This window comes from Argopecten irradians, chromosome 9 (assembly GCF_041381155.1).
Source record: "Argopecten irradians isolate NY chromosome 9, Ai_NY, whole genome shotgun sequence".
Classification (NCBI taxonomy): Eukaryota; Metazoa; Mollusca; class Bivalvia; order Pectinida; family Pectinidae; genus Argopecten; species Argopecten irradians.
The window spans coordinates 40,914,971-40,929,827 of NC_091142.1; the positions used below are offsets into that span (position 1 = coordinate 40,914,971).

Sequence of the window (14,857 nt, forward strand, 5' to 3'; positions counted from 1 at the left end):
TTTTGTGAATCTGTGGCAGGGAAAACGTGGACGATACATGAGTTGTGTTGGCTTTGTTATCAACTCTGCTGTGCTGTGTTTGTATCACAGGTGTAACTAGGCCCTGTAGTGTATAGGCTGTCTTTATATCACAGACCTGTACAACTAGGCCCTGTAGTGACGGAGACGCTTTGGCTCTGGGAGTACGTGGGTGTATGAAGTTCCCACGCTAGTTACCTAATCAGTTCGTTTAAAATTACTTTACAAGAAAAAATATGTGTCTTTTAACAAAAAAATCCAATAAATATTTTACTTTTGATTTTTGAATTCATAATCTTAATTGAAAACTTAAATGGATACTATGACATTTTAACGATGATCTTGTAGATCAGTTTTCTTGTAACGATCATTTGTATGGACTTAAATACTGGTATTTATTTTAACGGCTCATAAAGAAAAAATGGAAAATGTAATTTTGCTTTTTTTCAAGTAAATCTTTTAAAAATATTCTAATTATTTGTATTTAAAAGTCACTTAAACCTTATGTTTAACTAAACGGACGGTCTGTGACCCGACCATTTAGACACATTTTCATCACCGGCTATTCCGTAAAACATCTTAACTGATCAGTTCAATGATTTTGACTTCAGACAACCCGTCCTGTATCTGGTGACGGTACGACTCAGAATAGTTTTGTGTACATTTAGCCTTCAAGACAGGGAATTGATATAAAATCACCAATGTTTGCAAATGTAAAAGACTCGTTTCACACTGATTTCAGATACTAAATCTTTTATCTCCACTTGATAAACTTGATGTTAAAGTCGACCCATTTTTGTTGGTTTTGTATTTCTTCTAAACATGTTTTTGTCGTTTTGTGTGTGTGTTCTTTTTCGTCATTTCCAAGGATGAACTTAGTTTCAATTAGCTTTACTTAACAGAGATTGTCCACCATATCAATCAGCTGCATGTTTTTATTACCTTGTTTATGTAAAGATCAGGTATGCAAACAGAAAGTTAGATACATAGAGACTGGAAACTCAGATCGGAACTAGGACCCCTATAATGTGAATACGTTTATTTTTAAATATAGGAGGATAACTTTGTTATGTAATCACATTTCACCAATTAAGGATGGAAAATATTTTGGTTGATATAATAATAAAAATGCACTTCCAATTGCTTATTTTCTATTTCAGCAAATATAGTATTTAAACATCTTAACCGAGAGAAAAACAATCTGGCCATGTTAAACGAAAATATATATGTAACGTTTAAATGTAGGCAAACATGCTTGTTTTAAGTAATATAATTAAACGAAGTTAGCCAAGAAAACTGCTTATAAATAGGAGGCTTTAACACCAGAAAAGTCAAAGGAGTTTCCAATACATATATATTTATGTTTTTGGTAAATTAATTAACTATAAAATGAATTCCGCGTATTTGCATCCATTTCTGGTGACACATTTCATTTGTTTTTATAATTTTTCTTAGTTATGAGCTTTGTGTTTAGACAAATTTTATAAAGTCACTTGTAGTTATGAGTTATATGGAGCTGATAATTCTAATGTTATAATTATAATACATATGTCAAATCCTTATATATTAACTTTTGCTATTAAGAAACAATTCTTGACTTCTATAATCAAGGAAAATAAAAAAAGATATATATGCCAAGAATGACAATTGAACGTAAATCGAATCCAATTTTAAGAAGAATGTGTTTTATTGTTGAAATATGATTTGCAACAAAAAATTTGGAAACAATGAAGAAATTAACATCAACATGACAAATATATGACAAAACATGGGGTAGCGAAAAAAAACCCATGTGAATCAGGATTGGGTTTGACAATGTTCGAATTTGTTAAAAATAAAATCTTCACCTCTGGTGCCTTGTAGTCACTTAATGAATAAAAATGTAAATCATTCGCAAAAAATACACGAAAGCAACATTGAATGCTCATCTTTTATTGTCTACATCAACAAACCAAAAGTCACTGAAGAATTCCAATTCCTTAATATCCACCACCTGAAAAAGTAAAATAGAGATGTGGGATGATGTATCATAATATATATTTTTTTTCGTAACAAAAAACAGTTGTAAAAAATAAAGAGAATATCGATATTTAGTTGAACTTGAACAAAAAGATTGAAATATACATTTATTTCTTCATGTAATACTCACTTCCGCTGCTGCCGCCTCCCATGCCGCCACTTCCACCGAAGGGGCCGCCTCCCATGCCACCACTTCCTCCGAATGGACCACCTCCCATGCCACCGTCCATGCCTCCTTTGCCGCCTCCCATACCGCCACTTCCTCCGAATGGACCGCCGCCCATGCCACCGCTTCCTCCGAAGGGACCACCTCCCATGCCGCCGCCCATGCCTCCTTTACCGCCTCCCATACCACCACTTCCTCCGAATGGACCGCCGCCCATGCCACCGCTTCCTCCGAAGGGACCACCTCCCATGCCGCCGCTCATGCCTCCTTTGCCGCCTCCCATGCCGCCACTTCCTCCGAATGGACCGCCTCCCATTCCTCCGAAGGGACCACCTCCCATGCCACCGCCCATGCCTCCTTTACCGCCTCCCATGCCGCCACTTCCTCCGAATGGACCGCCGCCAATGCCGCCACTTCCTCCGAACGGACCACCTCCCATGCTGCCGCCCATGCCTCCTTTGCCGCCTCCCATACCGCCACTTCCTCCGAATGGACCGCCGCTCATGCCGCCGCTTCCACCGAAGGGACCACCTCCCATGCCGCCGCTCATGCCTCCTTTGCCGCCTCCCATGCCGCCACTTCCTCCGAATGGACCACCGCCCATTCCTCCGAAGGGACCACCTCCCATGCCACCGCCCATGCCTCCTTTACCACCTCCCATACCGCCACTTCCTCCGAATGGACCACCGCCCATGCCGCCGCTTCCTCCAAAGGGACCACCTCCCATGCCACCGCCTATGCCTCCTTTACTGCCTCCCATACCGCCACTTCCTCCGAATGGACCACCGCCCATGCCGCCGCTTCCTCCGAAGGGGCCACCTCCCATGCCACTGCCCATACCTCCTTTACCGCCTCCCATACCGCCACTTCCTCCGAATGGACCACCGCCCATGCCGCCGCTTCCTCCGAAGGGACCACCTCCCATGCCGCCGCCCATGCCTCCTTTACCGCCTCCTATTCCGCCACTTCCTCCAATCCCCCCGAATGGACCGCCTCCCATTCCTCCGAATGGACCGCCTCCCATGCCACCGCCCATGCCTCCTTTACCGCCTCCCACACCGCTCATACCACCAGAAGGACCGCCTCCCATTACACTCGTGCCGCTGAAGGGCCCACCTACCATGCTTCCCGAACCACCGCCATATGTACCTATAATGTTAACAATTGTCATCTAAGCATTGAACTAAAACGAATGCTTCAGAAATCCGTTCGCATTCTCATCGTTATGGATGGTTATGCAATAGAATGGGAGGTTGAAAGAGGTCAGTTTCTGCGAAAGATAGCTTTTTGAATGAAAAGATCTGAAAGTGTAAACGTTCCATCACATATTTTGTTGTTGTGGGAGTTAGAATCAAAATTATGTTGTGAAATTAAGAAGTAGTATCTTATGGTCTTAATAACTCTAAATATGAATAAATAATGGTTTTTACAGGACGTGGTAGCAGAAGTGACATATTACCTGCGGTACTAACAACCACTATCAGGCAGGAGACTATACAGATGAAGGTATTCATGCTGATCAGCTGCAACACAAGTAAACAAAACGTATGTGTAAACAGTATGCTAAAACGTAAACAAAAAAGGGACACAGTAAAATATCTAATAACGTCTTAATTGATTATGATTAACTCTTTATTATATCAACTGAAGATAACAGTGAATAAACTGTAAATATTTGCCAGTAAGTAAAACTAAACTCGTATTAACACTCAGCGGTGGTGTTGTCAGTGTGATGTTATACACACGGAATAAGGACAACGTTATTACTATATCTAGGTTATAATTAATTATAAACTATCTATATTATATTTATTTATTTATTGTATTTCGTCTAAGAAGTGTTGATATAAGATAAATGTGACATTACAAAATGTTAATATGATGTTGAATAAGGTAAGACTGATATCTCAATTCTTAAAGCATCATCAAATGAAGTAATGTGTATATATGCATATTTTATTTTGATAAATTTTCAGTAAGTGACAACATTTGAATTTTATAATTGATATCAATCATATTCCGCATTTGCATGAAACAGAGTTATCTGCTCTTGATAAAAGACATTGATTGTTACGTCATACGTTTGTGTGCAACTATTATGTCATTTCTCTTAAAAAATTATTGTACTCATAGATATATGACGTCACTACAAATATCTGCAGTCAAGATACATATTTAACTCCAAAATATGTAAATACAGATTATAATATCATACGTTACTACTTCATAATCTATCCTTACCTTATGCAGTGTGGAGACCGTTCAGCGTTAACGTTGTAAGGAGAAAGGTGGCTGATGATGACCAATAGAGGTATATTTATACCTGTCTATAACGGAAGTCTGCAGAATATTCTAACTAGGGCATTTCAAAGGTCAGCTCAACAAGTATTACTGGTTATTTATTGGTGTTCATTTGACTGTAAACTGCTGATCAGCACATTTACGGAGCCTTTGTTGCAAACGAAACATGGAATTTGCACATTTTTATGACTTCAGCTCATTCTTATAACATATCTGATACCATTTAAATCAGGAGGCACGTAAAAGCCATATCATTTTACATTCTCTTTTATTGAAACAAAAGTTCATGAAACATGCTGAATCTGCATTCTTGTCCACATAATTCACAAATAACATGCTCATAAATTCTACGTCTTTCTACCGTTCTTTGTACTTAAAGTTTTACGGTAGGGCGTAATAATGGCGTTAAGTTGTTTAACAAAATCACATGTTTGGTGTGGTCTTTTGTTCTTACTCTCCACTGAATATGTCTTGTTTGACGGCAAGCATTTCTTAACAAACAACTGTTGCTGATTATGCATAATACAGTGAGGGAAAATGTAAGTATTACTATTTACCTATTATTTATTCTAATCGAACAAATATTTGTGCAAGTTTTGATAAAAGAGTAAAACAAGTTTAAACACTTCCAGAACTTATGTTATTATCGTTTTACTGTAAATACGTTAACGTATTATATCAATTTATACCTCTATACAATGTGCATAGTTTATCTTTTGATTCCGAAGACCAAAACACTACTATTTTGTAGAGACAAAGTTTGAATATAGATCTAGTTGTGCCTTTCAGACACAATTTCCATAAATATATCTGTATGTAATTAAACTATCTAGGATTAAAAATGAAACTACCGAGACATTTGTGAAAACGAGCATGTTTATCGGAGAAAAAGTTTGAATGAAATCGTCAAGTCAGTTGTATTTATTGGCAAATCACTTCGAAAATTTTATTTTACAGATATCGTGCAAATATACGGTAAAATAAAGCCAGTGTCGTGCAACTAGGTAAATATACATAATTATAATTTTTGTGCCAATATCAGTTGGAAAGGTATGTTACAGGTGCTTTGAGAATATTTGTTAATTAGTAAAACTTGCGGTCATTGTAAATGTTTCATTTTTTCAGGTTCAAACATTTTTGTATTGTTAACTGACTCTCTATTTAAATGTAAATAAAGTGATTTCGGCTGTTTTCACATGGCATTGCTTGACAATTGTTATAAATATACAAATCCTCAGAAACTGTTGACCGGTTTATAAATTAACTGTTGACCAGCGAGAAGCTTATGTATGCGCTTAATTGCTGACGTCATAATGAATTGGTGACGTCATAAAGACCGGCGCTACGGACCCAAATACCTTTCGACGAAAGTCTCTCTCGTCGAAAGCTGTGAAAACTGTGCCATCTCACAGGAGGGAATCCATTCGACTTATACTAGGACTGTTTTTATCTTGATTTTGTATTATGTATATTATGATACTATGCTATTTTAAATGAGAATTGTCAAACAGTATACCACTCAGCTACAGTGTAGAGTCCAGACATTGTATTGGCTGACGAGGATGCCTCACCTAACCTATTACTTTCCTCTTCTTGTAGTGAAAAATAATGCTATAGTTATTGATTTTACATGCAAACTGAAACAGGACCTGAAATTTATGGAAATGTGTCATTGTTAATGAAGACAAATGTATGGAAATGTGTCTCATTGTTAATGAAGACAAATGTATGGAAATGTGTCTCATTGTTAATGAAGACAAATGTATGGAAATGTGTCTCATTGTTAATGAAGACAAATGTATGGAAATGTGTCTCATTGTTAATGAAGACAAATGTATGGAAATGTGTCTCATTGTTAATGAAGACAAATGTATGGAAATGTGTCTCATTGTTAATGAAGACAAATGTATGGAAATGTGTCTCATTGTTAATGAAGACAAATGTATGGAAATGTGTCTCATTGTTAATGAAGACAAATGTATGGAAATGCGTCTCATTGTTAATGAAGACAAATGTATGGAAATGCGTCTCATTGTTAATGAAGACAAATGTATGGAAATGCGTCTCATTGTTAATGAAATCGACACCTGATAGAATAGTGTGTTCACCAGTGTGTTCTCTGTAGCTTCCTCTTAATTATAACAAAAATATAAAAGTCAAACACGCTTTCATTATATATCAATGTAAACTGTTAATGGGGTAAACTATATCTCATAAAGACTTTTCTTCATAACAACATAAATGGTATACGTTATTATACGCTTTCTCTCTAATGTTTACAATTATTGGAAACACCCAGCGATTTTTTCTTTTATTTCGGTTTATGAAATAGAATTATGACAAACATGATATCTACATTATAATGGTTATTTCAAACGAAACATAACATATCAGGTGCTTTTATTCTACCATGACTTTTATTTGGAGGACTTGTCAGAAAAGATTTACAATGAAATAAATGAAATATGAAGGAAACTAAAACAGGACTGGTTGGAAGAGTGATAGAATATTACATGGGCCTTCAGGGATATCTCAACCTGAGTGAAAGATTTTGGCTTGTCAACCCGAGGCTTGCCGAATGAAACATTATGAAAATGCAGTCAAATAGAAACACTTCAAAAGCGCTGCCATCATAGGAACGTCGCAATGCGCCAAAATTAACATCGCCGACAATAGTCCCGCATGTAATGAGGAAGTCACGTTATTGATTACCGTGTGTGAGCTTCCCTTCCCCGACAAAAGACAGAGTTAAAATGTATCATTTCCCTAGCAACCGCGGGATAACCCTGTCAAGTATGAAAAGTATGGGAGAATGCAAGCCGCCATCCTATTTAAACAAATCTCGTAACAAAACTAAACTAAATATTGCTTTAAATGTAATTTCATGTTGGCCAATACAATCTCCCTTCGCACTAGCCAATCAAATTGTAGCTGGTTAATTAAGATTGTTTTGATTGACGATAAATCTTGAGATGAGCTCTTAACTCTAAGAAGAACAAAACCAGTAACATGGCAACTAACAATTATAAAAGACGATTGCTAATTGCTCGAATAAACTCTCGGTATATGTACCATCGAGAAGACGTAACACAAAATAAACATAATGTACAATTTAATTTGTTTATTCTACATAAAGCATGCCATTCTAACAGATGATGTTTGGTTATTAGGAAAATAATGATCTCAATCAATAACGTGATAACTATTAAATCCTACCTAGTTTTATACTTTGTTTCCAACCTATCCATCAGCTCGAAAACAGCATAGGTATAAATGGACACAAATAACACTACTGGTAAACATTCTACGCTTGATAATTAAGTAGGAATTACATATCAGTTTTTTTAACTGTTAGAGAACATTCTTAAAAACTGTCAACATCTCTCTTGGGTTAGAATCCGAAGCTTTTTATACATAATATACTGATATATATTCCTGTTGATTGTTCCTGTGTCTATCATAAAGCTCAGCTAATGTATCCAATACTTTCAGTGATACATTCCTCCGTCCATCATCATGTTACCAAACGGGAAATAGACTCGGCCCATTCCACGCATGCTCGAGTCGTCTCCCTTGTAGCTGAACTGCCATTCACCTTTAACAAAGAAACATAAATAAGACAACCAGACAAATGTAGAGTGTTTTACAGTTTTGCTTTCTTTCTTCGGAAAAAAGCTTTGATTGTTACGTCATTGCTTATAAACTATAATCATTCAATAATTTCAAACAATTCCAAAATATATCCAACAATGATAGGAGGTATCTCCACAGTATAGCAATGGGACGTATCGGAAAAATAAGCGTCTCCTGTTTCGCCTTCGATAACCGCCATATATAAGTGTATACATTTTTTATGTGAGCATAAATTCATAATTTCTACACAAAAATATGACGTCGTCATTTTGTGAACAAATAATGACGTAAAAATCAAAATGTCAATGTCAAAACTGTCAAAACTGCATTCAGATTAGTGAAAAAGCGAGTGAAAATATCACTGATATTTTCAACATAAAACCTTTTATTTCACTGCGAAAAATGTAATAAATAGAAAATATTCCTTGTTTCTTGATGAATACCAGTACTATTTCATCGAATGAGGTGGAAACTTTGAAATTTTTCACACGTTCTTCGCACACGTGAAAAATATCAAAGTTTCCATCTCACTAGCATTTCACAGCTCATGTGCTCATGTGTGATATCAATTTCTATCATGTATAACATACATACAGCATGCTTTATTTGTGATAATTTAATAAAAGACAAAAAAAAATTGAAAATAAGTATTACTGAGTAAAAAAAAAACAACAAATGTGTCAATTTAGAATTGAACAGGATTAATATGAATTAAAGAACAGTTCTCTACAGCCCACATTTGACATTGATTTCAACAACATATATACTTACAGCACTCTTTGTCATGATGCAAAAAAAATAATTCTTACTATTGTGATGCGACTTATCCTATATTTGAAGTTCTGATTGTCAGTTCTGATCACGAAAACGTATCAGTGACAAGAAACGGGATTAATTTGAATTATAAAATAATGCTTTACAGCTCACGTGTGACGTGTGTGACACGTATGACGTGTGTGACACGCGTGACATGTGTGACATTGATTTCTATAAATAACTTACCTCTATCTCCCCTCCACATGTCCTGGGACCAGGCGGTCGAGCACGACAGGATGACAAATAACACCACAGCTAGACAAACACATTTCCCCGCTATATTCTGTAAACATAAATACAAGATATGTTGAAAAGATAAATTTTATAGTTTTCATGTCACTACGTATATATATAACTTATTTCAGTCAATTGTCTTATCTACATTCCTATATAGAAGGACATTTATTCAAATGCACAATGTAAGTACCACGACATTTTCTATATTTTTTTTTATAATGACTACCTTATAATTAAATCAGCCTTTTGAAAATTTTAAGCAAACAATTAGTAAATTATGTCCTAACTGTAATTTACTTACCATGATCTAGCTTATGGTCAGTGAGGATATCGACAGGTTGAAACAGTCTGGACGGCAGTGAACTCCCGGACACTGGTCAAACATTTTATAGTCTAAATTTTTGACATTTCCTGTCCAGTTTCTGTGTGTGAAGAAAATTCGTGAATGAAGTTGAAAGAAAGGAAATGTAATGTAGCTTGATGCAATAAAAGTTTTCATATCCGTCCACTGGACAGAACTTCGGACATGTCCAGCAGTAAATCGTGACCTTCATATGTGTTTGTTCTGACCGCTCGGACATGTTTTGTTGTAGATAAGCTAGTAAACTCAAACGTACGGGGTGAATCAAGGGATAACATGTCTGATTATGTTAATACGTTTTCACATAGGATTGGAACATATTTGGTTTGCTTTATAGACCATCATTTACATGATGATCGTAATAAAATTTCTTAACGTGGACGGTGTTGTCTAATTATTTTGTTAGCAAATATGTGATCTTTCTTGTACGAGGATATCACGACAATTGATAAAGGTAAATTTACCGCCCCAATGAACTGAAAAATGATATAAATTTAATTAGGAAAATCACAGTGTTAGCTACGCTTTGTAAATGATGCGATACTGTAAATTTCATGTTTGTTTTTTTGGTTTTCTAATCTAAAACATGTAGTAGCAACAGTCTTGTGACCATATCCTTTGTCCATTTATCCAATATTTTGTTTGAACGATATATTAATTGATAAAAAATGAAAATGATGTGAAGTCAATGAGACTTTTTTTCATCAACGACGCACTTACGCATAATTATAAATATCTTTTAATCATTAAAAACACCAGTTTGGGGCTTTCTAACAAAAAACTTATAGTGAATCTCTTATTTCAGTTTAAGTATACGTAATACTAGAATAATTTAAAGGTATCTGGATTTTATATTGCTTAGATATGTTAAATAAAATATTCTGAAATGAAGTGTATCTTTGACCTCGCAAATAATCAATAATGTTGGTGGTTGATAAGCGCCATTTCTTTATTATCCCTTTTGTAAGGCGAAATAACGAATGAACGTTAAAATGGCACATATCAGCCACCATAATAATTTGCTTATGAATGATGTTAAGCAGTTACATGTATATATTTAATTCAAAATAAAAGATTTCAATTTTATTCGAAATTTCCTACTCTTATTTAGAAAGTATTTCGAATCCACGTCACCAGCTTGGTAGTCAGTCATCTCTGTAATGTCTCAATTTCTCTTTATCATCATTGTGGATAGACGGTTATAAGATCAAATATTGTCCTCGCCGTTTCTATATTCTTTTCAATCATGACATTGGTATTGGCTATCTCACCTACAGATTATTAACTATATTACACACATATTATTTTTATTCAGGGAGCAATACAAATTAACAAACACCACAGTTTTAATAGAAACAAGTGTTTATGAAAATTATTCGTCCTCTGCAATCTCATTAAAATCATATCTTCCCTGTAGGGTGAAAGAGGATTTTCGGATTGTAGTTGAAAATCTGGTTTTAATAAAAGTGCCGTTCTTAGCATCATCCACGACAGCCGCCATACACATCTACATGTAGGTCTACTTTAGATTGAGATACGAACAGAGAGAGCTTGTAATTATGGAGTATGACAAACGTAGACAACTTATTAACTATTCATTTAACATTTCTATAGTGTAACAACCCTGTACTCTCAACGACCTAAATAATACCCGCCCTAGGTGTTCCCGAAGTGTATTCTTTCTTTTAAATTGACACCATTTGTATTTAAACCAGGGGTAATTTTGTTGATATGGTTAAAAACATATTAGCAGCTATGGTCATTAAAGGGCTGTCACACATGCATGCAGTGCGTTTCGTGTGTGAATGACCATTTGTTTTGAGAGAATGCGGTGGCTATATGTTGTGTATCTTTGTATTAGTAGGAATCCTGTTCTTTTTATTGTGCTCATTGATACATACTACCAAAGACAAGCACGCCCCACCCGGTTATATTAAAAATACGGGCAAACCAGTGGTTTCCTTTATGTTAAGTTCTAAGCAGAGCAGAAACTACAGATTTGGTTTGTCTCAACTCACATCTCGTGGTCAAAAATAAGGTATTGTCAATGGGGACGTTAGGAAGTAAAAGGTCTGTTATTATGATCCCAAATTTAGTCGCCTTTACGACCGTGCATTGGGGTAGCAGGTATAATGCCTGTAACCAACATGATGATTCAAGCCGATGAAGATTATTGTTATTTTTAATGTTTCGATCCGAGTCTCATTTGAGATTATAGACTGACCTATATTTGTCCTAATATTAGCCGGTGTAACGTTGAAAATGGACCCCCGTTGAAAACTGACCTCGGATCATTTTTTAATGTTGAAGAATGACCCCAAAAACCATTGAAAACTGAACTTTGAGTGCACTTTTCACACCGACCCGTTGAAAATGGATTCCGTTGAAAGGTGACCCCATAAGAACTCGTTTCTTTTTTATTACGTAACCCAACTTTCCCGATGACTGGCCTCAGTCGACTCGATTTATCTGTCTTAATTTGGAAAAAATGAATCAAGGTCAATATTTCTATTAAAGGCGAAGATGTTTTTGTACATTTTCTATCTATATAAGATATTATGAAGCAAATAAGTGCAGAAATTAACGAAAAGGTTGTCGGACAAATGCATTAGTTAGTTTGGTTTGGTTTATTTTTGTTTTATGTCCTATTAACAGTCAAGGTCATTTCAAAACATGCCAGGTTAAGGAGGTAGTGGAAAGCCAGAGAACCTAGAGAAAAAACACACAACACAACAACACATAACAACACCATACGACAACACAACACATCAACACACAACACAAAATTTAACAACAACATCACACAAAACTACACCATACGACAACACAACAAATCAACAACAACACACAACAACATAACACACAACAACACACAACTACACACAATAACACAACAAAACAACACACAACACAACAACACACAACACAACCACAAAACAACAACACCACACCACACAACATAACATCACACAAAACAACAACACAACACACGACAACAGAACACCACACAACCACACATCACGCAATACAACAAAACACCAACAACACAAAACGACACAACACAACAACATACAACCAAACCTTAACACAACACCAAACAACACAACACACAACAACACACAACACCACATTACACAGCAGCACACCACACAACAACACACAACACAACCACTCAACAACACCACACAACAACACATCATACAACACACAACATCACACAACACAACACTACACAACACAACAACACACCACATCTTAACGCACAACACTACAACACACTACCACAACAATATACGACCACAACACAACATCACTACACAAAAACACAACAACATCACAATATACAACGACACAACACATCAACACACAACACCATACGACTAAACAACACATCAATATACAACACAATAGCATACAACAACATCACACAACAACACAACACCACACAAAACTAACAACAACACACAGCAACAACACAACACCACACAATACATCACACAACACATAACAACACACAAACACAACACACGACAACACAACACACAACCTCACACACACAAAACAACAACATACAAAAACACAACATCACAACACAACCATACGCAAATCACAACAAAACTGATCCATACCCAGGTATATAATTCATGTTTTTTTGTATAGCAGGGAATAAATATATATTAACATTCGCCAAATACCTGATAAAGTATGTGGACGCTAAAGCTATTCCAAGTAAGAATGTACATTTCATCTAAAATCATGGTGTTCCAAAAAAACTTATTACCGAGCAAGGGCGCGAAGTTTGCAACGTAATAAAAGAAGCTCTTTGCAAAAGAATGGGATACAGCATCGAATAGCTTCGCCTTATCATCCACAGACCGGGGGCCTTACAGAGAGGTATAACAGGACACTATGTACAATGATTTCGTCATATACAAACGACTAGGAAGAAAACTTGGATTTTGTCCTGTTTGCATACAGAACGGCGAATCACAAGTTTACCCAAATGGACCCTTTCTCATTAGAGCTGAGGTGCCAGTTGAACTGGATTTATCTGTTGTTGGAGTGAATTTACCAAATGAGCTGAGGTGGACAGAAAATGACAGGATGTTAAATCCGCTCAGTTTGGCATAAGAGTAAAAAATTATCACCCAGACTCCATGTCCCAATACATTGATTTGATAAAGAATCCATACAATGGAATAAAGCACAGTTTACTCGGGGACTCTGTGTGCTATTCTTGTGGACAATCACCACGACGAGGATATTTGTATGGAGCAAGGCCATGTCCAGGATATCTTTGTGAATTCGTACACAGATGTTTCATACAAAATTGAGATAACGGAACGATAGATCCGAGTGTGTTTAACCTTCTATGTGACACCGAGATTTTCGCTCAAAAGTTGTTGCTAAGTTGAAGTACTTGTAAGCTGAATGTTTTAGATAAGGGACTTCTATCAAAATATTGTGTGAATTTGAGTCTCGCAAAGATATTTGTAATAAACGTCGAAATAGTTTTAAGTACATACTCATAAGAGATATGTGCACGCGCATCTGTCACGAACACATGTATTAAAAACCTTAACACTTGAGTGGTCTTGTTGGTCTTGTTATGTTTATATAACTTAAACATCTCCTGAAGAGCAGCGATAGCTGCGAAAGCGCTAGAGATTGCAGACTTGTTTTGATTTTCGTTTTTGTTTTAATGCCTACAAATTGTGTTCATGTACGCAACCCTCATAAGGCGAGTTCAGTTGTTTGTCAGATACAATTTGTTACGTAAAATCAATCGTCGTCGAAAATATAATCATAAAACAAAAATTAAAAAACAAATTAATAATATCTCATAATTATAGTTTTGTAACACTATCCACTGATACTCGGAAGTGAACATCACACAGTACAAACTTTGCATGCAGTATATAACAGCATTCCTTTCTATTTACTGCGTTACATGTACCTCAGTGTTATATAGCAATTCCTCAGTTTGAGAACACTTAACAGTATCTACACGGACGGGCGGACAAAATGTCTATAGAAAAATGAAAGTTTTGAAATGCCGTATTCTTCGTAATAAACACACAAGCACCTAAATATTTAAATGAGGTATTTGTTACGAAGATAACAATACAAAATTTCAATTCAAATCGCGGTGATTACCTAATTTAAACATCAACACAGAAGGGGCGCTTATATTAGGAATGTCGATAACAGAATTCGAGAATTATATTTGCGCTATATATGTGTTTGTAATAAAATCATTTTTCAACAGACCATTCGTTGAGAGTTTGCCAAGGTCATTTTTCAAC

At 36.0% G+C, this 14,857-nt stretch overlaps 1 protein-coding gene and 1 long non-coding RNA gene across 2 annotated transcripts; both read right to left on the reverse strand.

Moving 5' to 3' along the window:
- Window positions 1-1,934: 1,934 nt before the first annotated feature.
- LOC138330984 (uncharacterized) lies at window positions 1,935-4,480 on the reverse strand. The gene is made up of 4 exons (XM_069278451.1): window positions 4,445-4,480; window positions 3,663-3,726; window positions 2,168-3,352; window positions 1,935-2,011 (listed from the first exon to the last, which is right to left on the reverse strand). The coding sequence occupies exons 2-4, from the start codon at window positions 3,715-3,717 to the stop codon at window positions 1,998-2,000; spliced, it is 1,254 nt and encodes a 417-aa protein (XP_069134552.1). The 5' UTR covers window positions 3,718-3,726; window positions 4,445-4,480; the 3' UTR covers window positions 1,935-1,997.
- Window positions 4,481-7,648: 3,168 nt separating this feature from the next.
- On the reverse strand, window positions 7,649-9,615 carry LOC138330985 (uncharacterized). Its single transcript, XR_011209639.1, has 3 exons — window positions 9,492-9,615; window positions 9,140-9,236; window positions 7,649-8,099 (listed from the first exon to the last, which is right to left on the reverse strand). It is a non-coding gene; the product is annotated as an uncharacterized lncRNA (long non-coding RNA).
- Between the last annotated feature and the right edge of the window lie 5,242 nt (window positions 9,616-14,857).

What these genes read in the sequence shown, in the direction of transcription:
- LOC138330984 (XM_069278451.1), bottom strand. Translation starts at nt 3,717, where the DNA reads ATGAATACCTTCATCTGTATAGTCTCCTGCCTGATAGTGGTTGTTAGT. An exon ending in AGTGGTTGTTAGTACCGCAG is followed by an intron (nt 3,353 to 3,662) that starts GTAATATGTCAC and finishes TTAACATTATAG; the next exon opens with GTACATATGGCGGTGGTTCG.